This window comes from Saccopteryx bilineata, chromosome 1, assembly GCF_036850765.1.
Source record: "Saccopteryx bilineata isolate mSacBil1 chromosome 1, mSacBil1_pri_phased_curated, whole genome shotgun sequence".
NCBI classification, from domain to species: domain Eukaryota; kingdom Metazoa; phylum Chordata; class Mammalia; order Chiroptera; family Emballonuridae; genus Saccopteryx; species Saccopteryx bilineata.
Window position 1 is genome coordinate 29,760,393 of NC_089490.1, and position 12,616 is coordinate 29,773,008.

The 12,616-nt window shown below is 43.3% G+C and overlaps 1 protein-coding gene across 1 annotated transcript in view; it reads right to left on the reverse strand.

Moving 5' to 3' along the window:
• Positions 1-2,933: 2,933 nt before the first annotated feature.
• The window catches only part of CILK1 (ciliogenesis associated kinase 1), a 40,922-nt gene continuing 31,239 nt past the window's right edge, over positions 2,934-12,616 (reverse strand). The window contains exons 11-13 of the mRNA XM_066252603.1: positions 11,801-11,929; positions 7,867-7,989; positions 2,934-6,843 (exon numbers count right to left, since the gene is read on the reverse strand). Of these exons, the coding sequence (XP_066108700.1) occupies positions 6,689-6,843; positions 7,867-7,989; positions 11,801-11,929 (407 nt within the window). The 3' untranslated portion in view covers positions 2,934-6,688. The remainder of the gene's footprint in view (positions 6,844-7,866; positions 7,990-11,800; positions 11,930-12,616) is intronic.

The following is a 12,616-nucleotide window of genomic DNA, read 5'->3' on the forward strand; positions in this document are numbered from 1 at the left end:
AGAACGTAGGGTAGTCAAGCTTCCAAGACTCCAGACACATCCAAGTGAGGCGCTGCATGTGGCAGTCTGCCTTTCTTTTCATAGAAGTTTCAGATTTAAATTAGATTTTTAAGTTAATTGACTTTAGAAGCAGCTCCTGTAGACGATTAAACCTGTGATTAAACCTGTGGCATTTAATTGCATCAACGCATCAGATTTTATATATTCTCCACAACATTCCTCTGGCAGAAGTGTGAAGAATGAATTGGGACCGTGAGGGTTCAGGGAAGAGAGACTTGTTAAATGTCTGTGTGGATTAAGGTAGCATCATGAGCTTGAAGAAGATGAGTAGGAAAAGGTTAGATATTAAGGAGATGTAAGGTGTTGGGAAAAGGAGGAAGAGAAAAAGTTCTAAAATGATGCCCTCCCAACATACACACACAATCACATTTCCTTAATTTTTGTCACTAATATATTATACATTTTATTTTGTTGTCTGTAGATGTGATAAAGTATATGTTCCATGAGGTTAGGAATTTTCACATTTTTAACAGAGTAGTTTTGTATAACCCGCTTAATGCTTAACACAAAGTAGGTATTCCGAGAATATTTACTGAAAGAATGAATGAATGATGCCCTGGTTTCCAGCTCCATAAAGTCTAGTAGGGAAAGACAAGATCTGGGGGAAATGAGTGGATTTGTCTTTCATTCCTATGAGTCATCCAATTCATAATGTCCACTAGACAGTTGTGTAAGTCAGTGGTTACTCAGAAGGACTGACTGACATGGATCAAACCATCAGCAAAAGGATGAGCTTATCAAGAAAAAGTATTTAAAGTAAGAAATGAAGCAAATGAACACACTAGCTGGACAGCCTAAGAGTCAGAAAATATGAGAGTCACTTTCAAATATAAGTATGTTCAATTTCATCTCTGTAATTCTGACCTAACACAGAGGTGACGCAGTCTAACATAGGTAGGTAACCATATTTTTCAGTTCTCCTGAAAGTGATCATTCTTTATTCATTTTTTTCCAACCCACATTTCTATGTATACAAGGATTCACTTTAATTGAATTAGCACAGCATTACTATTCAACTTTGTTGATAAGGCAAACATTTATCTATTCCTTTATTTCTAATTGGTTGAACTATATGTAACACATTCTTGATACTTCACTATTTTTTCTAACCTACAAAAATGACAAGTTCATAAGTCCAATCTAATAAAATAGGGGTCACATCATCTAGCAATCTTACTTACCTGAAAGAGAAACTAAGGCAGTATCTTAAGACTCTGTTAATTAAACAGCCTTGTGGAGCAATAAAACATCCTGTTATATAATAATTCTGCCACTCTATGACAGGTACCCCTGGGTCATTTTACTCTTTGGAAGCCCCTGAAGTCATTCTATTCTTGGAGACTACGAGTCACTTAGTCTTACTCACGGTGTATACCTACCAACCTGACACATTTTCAGAGGCCCTGGGAAGTCCTCTTTGCCTTTAGACCTTCGCCCACCCACTCAGTAGCACCTAAAATTGCCTTAATTAAAATCAAGAGTTTACATCCCAGTTTAAGAAAAGCTCGATTATGTAAACACTCCAGGAAGAGGGAAACAATTGGCTTAAATTCAGCCTTAGCTCTAAATGACCAGAATCAGACCCTTGTTCTAACAGTAGGTTTTTACAGCAGGAAGGATAGCAGAGACCTGGTATCTACGAGCTTTCTGAAGGGCACATTCGCCAAAAGGTTAGACAAGTGCTGATTATTTCACACTCAGGGCAGCGTGTTCCGATTGTGAGGGGCACATTTAGGGATTCACCGATACAACTCTGACCAGTAAATGACATTCCTGCAAAATTCTGTCAAGGATTTGAAGAATGTTTGGGAAATGAATTTCCTCTGGAATCTTGTATGTAATTCATGAAGCTATGAGTTTCTTTTGAAGATTTATATTGTACACATGAGAGCTCTTTGAAAGCTGAAAACAGGCAAGGTAAGCAGTCATCGTGATGGAATCAGAAACAAGAAGTTTTGACCCGTGCGTTTGTTCTTTTTTTTTTTTACTATCCCTCAGTCACCTAACTTACTAAAAGCTAAATTAAAAAACAACAACAGCATACATTAGAGAATAACATTTCACACAGCTGCTCTAAGTGTATGCTTCCAATGTCCAAGTATTGAGAAGTTATAAAATATCAAAATTCCAATTGAGGAGCCACTGCGCCACTTCACCCGCAGGTGTTGTAAAGTACCAAAAACTACAGAATTAATATTAATATTTTAAGAGGCTTGAAGAACATTTTATTAATTTGGGTTAAGGTGTGCAGAGAAATTTTGAGAAAAATCTCTGTTCTGTGTGATTGGCATAACCAGGATGGCCCTTGGCATTGTATTGTAAATGCAAAGGGAAGGAAAACATGGATTCCCAGACATTCCACCACACCTGTGGGGAAACTACCTCTCCTATGTAAATGCATGTGGTATGTGTGACTCTGGACAGAGAGATGGTGGATAAACACTAGAAAATATAGGAATGCCTTTTAATCTGTAAAGAGACATCTTTCTATCATTGTGTTGACTTGTAAATTTTGTTTTCTCCAAAATGATGTATGACTTGCAAATTGAACATGGTCCTATCATGTTAAAGGACATATGACTATAACCAATAGTGGTAAAGGGCTCCTAATTACAATTATTGCTTCTGTACTTCCCACTTACAAAACTATAAAAACTAAGTAGAACAAAGGGCCAGCACACTCTCCCTCAGATTTCTGTTGGAGTTCCCGCCGCTTGGCCAAACTAGACAATAAAGCTTTGGTGTGTAATCGACGGACTTTGTTCGTGTCTCCAATGTTTCGGGTCCCTCCGGATTAGGCTTAACAGAATTAGGAAATACTAATGTTATCTTTTGATGGCAGAACATGAAAACAAAAACAGAACACTCAAAAATCTTTTTTAAACCGCAACTTTATTTGGAGCAGAATTTTTTAAGTGTGAAATTAACATTTTTAAACATCTTAGGATGAACTATTCCAAAAGCAACATTTACTTCAGAAGGGGCTTGCATAAGTGGTTTTCTGTCCTCTATCTTCTTATCATGATGAATATTTGCTTTATAAGTAAATATATTCTCAGTTACTCCCTTGTAATCAAATCAGGTGACTAAAATTTCTACCAGGGCTGAGATATCTGTGATCACATGATTATTCAGGTCATTTTAAATTCCCGTTAGCACAGTGTCTATAAGAAACTAATAACACAGATCAATGTGATATTTGCCTCCAGTTTGTCATCTTGACGGTCCTCACAATAAATTATATAAAATACAGTACTTTGGTTGGAAATTGTAAAAAGGATTCTAAAACTTAACCACATATCTTAAACAAACAAGTTGCTACAGTATGCTTTAAATGATATATAATGAGTATGTCACACATTTTCTTCCAAATATATTGCTTTGGGTCACACACTGAGCAGAAACATACAACCTGCTTTCTTTCTCTCTCCTAAATGGCACGAAGCAATGGCTTGCTGGAAGGGAATGCTCCTTCATGAGAAAACGTGGGACCCATGAACTCCCAACAGTACTGCTACTTGTACTGACAAACAAAACAATTCTTGACAGAATCTTGACAATGCCTGACAAATCAAGAATTGTTTTGTTTCACGTGTGTTGCCTTGACTGTATTCAATCTTTGTAAACACCAAAAGATGACACAGTGTCAATTAATTAGATGGTATTTAGTCCTGCAGGTGAGAAATGTCTTTAAAAATGTTTGAAGATCAATTTTCTCCCTCCTTAAATCCTATCATACATGAGCTGGGAGAGGGCCTAACTATTGATGAGATTTTATTGTAAAATAAACAATCATACCAAGTAACTTCTGTGCCTGTGCAGTTTACAGGTGTATAGCTTGGCACGCCTGTCAACTGAACTTTGGGGCACGCACTGAGAGCCACCCCCGTACTGTCACCTGACGTCCTGGAGAACTTGCTGACTGGAAATGAGGTATAGTCACGGATAGGTACAGCTAAGCTCATCATCCGTCTCAGTGTCTTGCAGTACACATTGTAATTCCATAGTAGTTAAAAAATACATGCAACAAGTAGCCTTTTTCCCCCAATTAACAACAACAAAAAAGGTCACCATTCCCTTCTACAGTAAACAGCTTGTACACACAATTGGTCCCTTACCCATTTTGGGGAGGAATAAAGTACTTTATAGGATTTTGCTAGTTCTTTAGAATTTACATTTTTTTTTTGGTTTTCTAGTTTTCTCAACTGCACATCAGCTTCTTGACTTTCCTATGAATAAATGCCTTTAGCTTCCCCCGGGAAGTTGTTTGCTGATAAATAAAGAAAAGAGAGAGGAAGAAAAGTGAAATATTTCCTGAATTTGGGCCCTACAAAAGTATTAGAAAAATCACTTCATAATGTGTAATAACCAGGTAACTACATCTTTCAATTAAGAAAAAAAACAACCTTAACACAAGCTAGAGTGTCAAGAATATGGTATTCACAATCCATTTGCTTCTCTAAGGGGTATTTACAATTTAAATGCAGCTTTCTGGCAAGCTGGGTAAGGTTACAGATTCATTTACTTTGTATACATAATACAGAAAGGGAAAATAAATAGTAACCTCAGCAAAGGACTCATCTCTGAAAAGATATTTTCTGTTGCTTTAGACAAACTCAAAAGTCAAACTCATTAGTCGGCAAACTCATTAGTCAACAGAGCCAAATATCAATAGTACAACGATTGAAATTTCTTTTGAGAGCCAAATTTTTTAAACTTAAACTATATAGGTAGGCATTGTTATTAACTTAATTAGGGTACTCCTAAACTGGCCTTTGCTAAACACTCAAGGGGCCAAAGAGCCGCATGTGGCTCACGAGCCACGGTTTGCCGACCACTGCTTTAGACAATGAGTTGAGAATATAATACAGAAATGAATGCAGGTTCAAGTTGTGCTTACAAATACATAGTTATTTTCTGAAGGTCTGCCGCTAGTTTGTTAACAGGAAAATTTTACCTATCCCATCCACATCCATTATGTGCTTTTCTCCTGGCCCTGGGAATCTTTGTGCTTGGTCAAGGACATTTCTGAGCTAGATTCTCCAAAGCAGCAATTAATTACTCCTGACTTTTGGTTACGGCTCTTTCGGAGCCACGGTGTAATTGGTTCAGGTTAGGCTGCAATATATTACTAACACATCGAAATGATAATTTACCAACTTATTAGGCTACATAAACCATATCCAAATGCCAATATTCACTTTAACCTACGATAATGATACTTTCCTGTGGCTCAGCTTGATATATCGTGGGACCTGGAACCACACAAGAGTACTTGAGCCATGAAGAATGGGTCAATACACTACTGAGATTATATTGCATTCTCTGGAGGTGACCTTCCCTTTGGCCTTCAGGTAACCATGCGTGGAGGCAAATGTGTCCTACAGAGATGGATGAGAGAAGACCTTTTTATCTTTTTCTGTCTCCAAACTAGCTTTGTCATTTTCACAACTGCTGTAAACATTCCTCTCGATGGAACAGCCACTGCCAAACAACAGAGTTCTCACTGTTGAAAGAAACTACACAAGGGTTAAGAATTCAAAGTTCAAGTGTGGCGCACTCTAATACTAACATCACGGTAACTGCGACTTCCTAGATTAGTGGAACTTTCGCCGTAAATCTTTTTCTGTTCCCCGCACTGCCCTGAGATTTTGGCTAGAAGATTATTCATTGTGTGTTCCGAGCCAGGCCGGGAGAACTGAGGTGAACGGGGAAATCTATCAGTTATTATAACAAAAGATCTGCTGCTTTGAAACTTTGCTTTTTGGTCGTGCATCTTGGCAGGGACATCAGTGTAAATTGACTGTATCAACGCTTAGGTTGAGAACCTTGTGGCTTGAGCTGCTTCCCTTTTGTGGGTCCTTCATACAATCTGATTTCAAAAATTGAAGAAATAGGATGTCACGGCATGGCATGAGAAAGCCTGGTTTCGTTCGCCTGTGTCCAACCACAATAGAAGGTGTTGTAAAGTTTTCAAAAAATATTTACTTAGCGTTCTCTCAGCCAAAGTGAATTACATAACGGTACCTTTAGAACAGCACAGCAGTCTCCAAAAATCAAAAAGTCAAACCAATAATGTGACATGGAGCAAAGCCGGTCATTCTCCCGGTGCTGATGTCAGCCCAGGGAAGCCCGCGGTACCTCACCCACCACATTTAAAATTTAACCACCTCACAAACAGCCACGCGCTTTGAGTAAATAACCCTTTATCATGTAGCCTTACATTGCACCCCTGTTGCAATACTGCGTCAATATTATTACATTTTAAAAAATCTGTATAAAATATTATCTGGAACCCCAAAAGAAAACCAATTAATCTTTAAAAAGTGTGTTACAAAGTTGACTGTATAAAACGCTAAAACATAATCCATATATACAAAATGTTGCTGTTTAAGAAAATAATGGGACCCAGTATTAGAATAAAATAATTTTGTACAAAATAAGGGTATTGCATTCAAATCAATCTTTAAAAAAAAAAACTTTAAAAAAGAATATTGAAATGTCTTCGTTCAGAAGAATAACTATAAAGTGTTTGCTTGCTATTACACCAGCCGGCAGTCTCTTGCAGGTAGAACACCAGTTGGCGGAGGGACAGCGTCCCGCTGTCCCCACGAGGGCTTCCCGACTGTCACCGCCGAGACACGTACTTGGAAGCCCAGTCCGTCCGGCCATGCACCGGCTGGGCGGCCGGGGGCCGTGGGATCAGCCCAGGAGTGCTTCGAGGCTGCGTGTGGAAGAAAGGTCGTCCGGGATGAGACCGCACAGCCTTCAGGGAAGAATAACCTGCCGTGAGAGAGAAAGGTGGCTGACAGGGGACCCATGCAAACAAAGGGTAGATAAGGGGATCTCAGTGACAAAAATACGAGGAAAGGAGAATTCAAGAGGAGCACTTGGCCTGACAGTCTTCCCTCTCTCTGTTCAAGGCAGCCCATTTCTACAGCTGTCAGGCCAAAGACACGGGTGTCATTCTGACTCCTCTCTTCTTCTCATATTCCACTTGTCATCTGTCAGCAAATCCTATTGGCTCTCCCTTCCAAATATAGCCAGACTCGGGCCCAGCTCAACTACCGTCACCCAGCGCAGGCCAGCCCCACCCCTGCGAGGACAGTAGGCCTGCCCACGGGTGCACAGCTGCCAGCCTTGCTCCCCCCCTGCAGTCTAGTGACAACCAGCCCTGCAGTGAGCCTGGAAGATGGAGATCAGACCGCCTCGCTCCTCTGCCAAAACCCTCCAGTGGCTCCGATGTCGCTCAGAGTCCATGGAAACCAGCTTGTGGTGGCCACAGGGTCTCCTACCAACGGGCCTCCTCTCGCCTCCCCGGCCTTCCCTTCCTACTCCCCTCCTCTCGCTCACGCCGCCACCGCTGTACTCCGCCTCCACGTCCGCTGAGTATGCCTGGCCTGTCTCACTAAAGCCCACACACTCAGAGTCCCGTGTTTGGGACAGTCTCCCCCACATGGCCCAGCTTGCTCGCTCACCTCCTTCCCGTCTTTCCTGAGCATCTCCTCTGCAGTGAGGTCTGCTCTGGCTACCCTACCTACACCCGCAATCTGCACCCCACACTCCAACCCCCCACACTCCCTATTTCCCGCCCACTTTATCTCCTCCTTAGCAGGAGCATCTCAGCTGGTGCACTTGTCACGTATAGAGTGCAAGTTCCGCGAGGACAGGGGTTCGGTCCGCCTCCTTCCCGGGTGGAGCCTGGACCCGCACCATGGCCTGTTCAGTGCCTACAACTACAAAGCAGTTGCTCGGTGACTGTCTGTCTGTTGAATCAATTCATGAATAATCCAAACTGGGACTTACCAGGGGAAGGGTCTGGGATAGGTGCCAAGTGTACCCTCTGCACAGCAGAACCAACTTCCTTTTTCAGAAAGGAAGGGATATAGTTTCCAGTCAGTCCACTAGAACTTGGAGAGCTGGAACCAACTGATTTGCGAAAAAAAAGTTTATTAGTACAAAGTCACGCGCACGTGACACCAACAGGGTTAAAGGGCAGCAGTGCAGAACAATAAAGCACTGAGGCTTTTATTTTGGAGGAGGGGGGAAGAATGATGATAAAAAAACCCATATTCTAACCAGAGCATTCTAGCACACAACACTGTCAGAAAGAAGGGGGGGCAGTGCTGCTCCCGTAGCCCGGACCCATGTGGAAGATAGCTGGTTTGTTTAAAGAAAAAGGAAATTTGGAGTTTTCTTTTGTTTGCTATAATTCGTTTAGCCTGTTCTGAAATCTGCTCCCCCATAATAAAGAACAGTTTCCCTTCATGTCAGTGTATGCTATTTCTAGAATATGGCTAAACCATAATTCACTTAACCATTCTCTTACTGATCAAAACACAAGTTATGCTAATTACACTGTTCACAAAAGTTAGGGGATATTTTATTGCTTCATCTTCATTTTGAAATATCCCTTAATTTTTGTGAGCAGTATATTTGGCTACTACAAGTAATTCTACACTAAGTACTCTTGTCTGTACTAATTTTATACTCAGAATAATTAACCATTATTAAGATTATATTACATAGATTCACTTATTACATCATTTACATCTTGAGAGTGCTTTAAGGGCCAGAAAAATATGCTACTCATCTTAGTATTCTAGGAAGTTAATGGAATGCCTTACATATAGCTAGTAATCAATATATATTGGATGGGAAAGTAAATATCTATAAGTCGTATTATTACAGCTTAAAACTATACATTGAATGATGAAGAATATTATTATGCAAGTGGGAGTTAGAGTCGTTAAGAGTTACTGAGTGGTAGAGCCGCTCTATGTCTTTCCAATACAGAGCGTTCCTGGCAATCACTCAGAGCAGATTTTGCATTTTAGGTGAATAAATAGATAAGAAGAAAATGGGGATGAGAAGTTGAACAGGTAAAGTCACAAAAGGAAAAAAAATGGACAATTAATACAAGAAAAGATGCTCAACCTCATTAATAAACAAGGCATGCAGGTTTAAGCCACAATAAATGCCATTTCACACTCATCACATCAGCACAAATTTTATAATTGTGACAGTACCAAGTGGCATCAAGGATGCAGCACCACTCCCATACCCTGCTGGAGAGCAATTTGGCAACACCTGTAAAGTCAAAGACGAGCACACCCTGTAACCTAGTGTGTTTACAGCATAGCCAGAGAAACCCTCACGCAGGTGCACAGCCACGCCCACTTCAGCACACTCTCTAACAGCAAAAATTATAAACAACTTACATGTTCATCAAGAAGAGAGGGGGCAAACTATGGTCTACTAGAAGTAATAAATGATGGCATTGTATGGTTATATGTTGTATATAGAGTATGATATATAATGATACATATTTTATATATGTATAATTGCTACATGCATAATATATTATTATTTTTTAAGTGAGAGGAGGGGAGATAGACTCCTGCATGTGTCCCAAAAGAGACACACTGGCAACCCCGGTCTAAGGCTGATGCTCAAATAAACTGAGCTATCCTAAGTGCCTGGGGTGATGCCCAGATCAATCAAGCCACTGGCTATGGGAGGGGGAAAGGGAGAGAAGGGAGAGAGGAAGGGGGAGAGGAAAGGGAAGAGAAGCAGATGGTTGCTTCTCATGTGTGCCCCAACAGGGGAATTGAAGCTGGGATGTCTACATGCCGGGCCAACACTCTATCCGCTGAGCCACCTGGCCAGGGCCATAAATGATTAAAATGAGTTTAGTGAAGATCCAGGATTATATGCATATAAATTTTAAAACACGCAAAAACAATACTATGTATTTCATGTATGTGCATACATATATATATAAATATAAATATATGTATTTAAAAATATATATATATTTAAAAGTATGGAAATAGGCCTTGGCCAATTGGCTCAGCGGTAGAGCATCGGCCTGGTGTGTGGAAGTCCTGGGTTCAATTCCCGGCCAGGGCATAGAGGAGAAGCACCCATCTGCTTCTCCACCCCTCCCCCTCTCCTTTATCTCTCTCTTCCCCTCCTGTAGCCAAGGCTCCATTGGAGCAAAGTTGGCCCAGGTGCTGAGGATGGCTCCATAGCCTCAGCCTCAGATGCTAGAATGGCTCCAATTGCAGCAGAGCAACACCCCAGATGGGCAGAGCATCGCCCCCTAATGGGCATGCCAGGTGGATCCCAGTTGGGTGCATGTGGGAGTCTGTCTGCCCCCAACCCCCCATCCCCCACTTCTCATTTCAGAAAATTTTTTTTAAAAAGTATGGAAATAGGAAACACTCAAATCCGGTAGGGGTTGGGGGTGCAGGGATAGAAAGACAGAAAATGGGGGAAAGGCCTAGACACTGGGCTTCAGGTCTATTTGCAAAATCTGACTTCTTAAGCTGGCAGGGGGTACATGGATGTTGATATATTACTTTCTTATTTATTTATTTATTTTTCTTCTTTTTCCAAATGAGAGGAGGGGAGATAGAGAGACAGACTCTTGCATGTGCCCGACCAGGATCCATCCAGCAACCCCTGTCTGTGGCCATGCTTGCAACGGAGCTATTTTTAGTGCTTGAGATAAAAGCTCTACAGAGCCATCCTCAGTGCCCAAGGCCAATGTGCTCGAACCAATTGAGCCATGGCTGTGGGGGACAGAGAGAGAGAGAAGTGAGAGAGAGGGGTGGAGAGGCAGATGGTCACCTCTCCTGTGTGCCCCGACTGGGAATCAAACCCGGGACATCTACACTCCAGGCCGACACCCTACCAGTGAGCCAACTGGCCAGGGCTGATATATTATTTTCTTCTCTTTAGTATTGTAATAAATGATGGATAAAGGCAGGGAAAGTGAAGCCTGATGTCTGCAGGGCGATGTGGGAGGGGAGGGGCAGAGTGTGGGGTGCCTGTGTGGGAGGGGAGGGGCAGAGTGTGGGGTGCCTGTGTGGGAGGGGAGGGGCAGAGTGTGGGGTGCCTGTGTGGGAGGGGAGGGGCAGAGTGTGGGGTGCCTGTGTGGGAGGGGAGGGGCAGAGTGTGGGGTGCCTGTGTGGGAGGGGAGGGGCAGAGTGTGGGGTGCCTGTGTGGGAGGGGAGGGGCAGAGTGTGGGGTGCCTGTGTGGGAGAGGAGGGGCAGAGTGTGGGGTGCCTGTGTGGGAGGGGAGGGGCAGAGTGTGGGGTGCCTGTGTGGGAGGGGAGGGGCAGAGTGTGGGGTGCCTGTGTGGGAGGGGAGGGGCAGAGTGTGGGGTGCCTGTGTGGGAGGGGAGGGGCAGAGTGTGGGGTGCCTGTGTGGGAGACAAGCAGGTGGGAAACGGCCAGCTGGGAGCAGGGTTACCCAGCGAAGCTTAAGGAATTCACCACCCATTTACAAAACTGGGAAGCAGACCTTCCGCACTGTCTTCCCGAGGAAGTGCTGAGGCTCTGGGCACTGGGGCTGGGTTATCAGAGAGCGGGCAGGCTGGGGCAAGGCAGATGGAGTTGAGTGTAGCTTCCGGAGGACGCACCCCACAGAGGGGCGCCTCAGGGGTCAGACTCTGTGCTTATTTTTTATAAGACTCTGTGAAGCTATTTTTGTTTTTCCCATGAGTCAAGACTATGCTTTTCTCCCTTGGTACTCTTGAAGGAGACCCTGTGGAGCAGGCTGAGTCCACAGGCCCGTTGCCCAGACAGGAGCAGAGACCAGGAAACAAGGCCCAGGGCTTTCGTACCAGGAAGGCCCCCGTGGCTCCACAGCTTGTCCCCTCGTCTCTGTACCCTCTCTGCCACATCCAGAGAATTGGCTTCTTGTCACTTAGGAGTTCATAATTATCACTCACCTGAATTTATTTTGCTGATGACTGACACCGTCCCTGAAGACTTCCCAGACAAACCCGAACTAGACCACGGATTGGATGGAATAAAATCCTTGCCCGGAGTTGGGAGTATGCCGTTTCTTATATTTATTCCTAATAGGGAAGAAATGAGTTTAAAATGCAAACTGTGCATTTAATCTTGCACCACACTCCAGAGATGAAATAACGCGGAACCACACTTTGTCAAACAGTTTCTACGGTTCAAGAATCTCAGCAAAACAGTGAAAAGGAAAGATGCCGTCTCTGGGTTTAGCACGTTGTCTCACCGATGGGCAGCCTCAGAGAGGCGTCTTAAACTTCTACCAAAAAAAGCTGTCCTTTGTCTTTTTTTATGTGTGACAGAGACAGAAAGAAGGACAGAGAGAGGGACAGATAGGGACAGACAGGCAGGAAGGGAGAGAGATGAGAAGCATCCATTCTTTGTTGCGGCACCTTAGTTGTTCATTGGTTGCTTTCTCATACGTGCCTTGATCGGGGACTACAGCAGATTGAGTGACCATAGGGTCAGGTCTACGATGTCACCCTCAAGCCAGTGACCCTGCGCTCAAGCCAGTGACCCTGTGCTCAAGCTAGTGAGCCTGTGCTAAGCCAGATAAGCCTATGTTCAAACCGGCAACCTCAGGGTTTCAAACCTGGGTCCTCCTCATCCCAGTCCAACACTCTATCGACTACACCACTGCCTGGTCAGGCCTGTCCCTTATCTTATGTCTTGACCCCCTCTGGTGCTGTCCTGGACATTCCTACTTGTCCCCTCTCTGTCATCTAAGTTCCTCCAAAGCC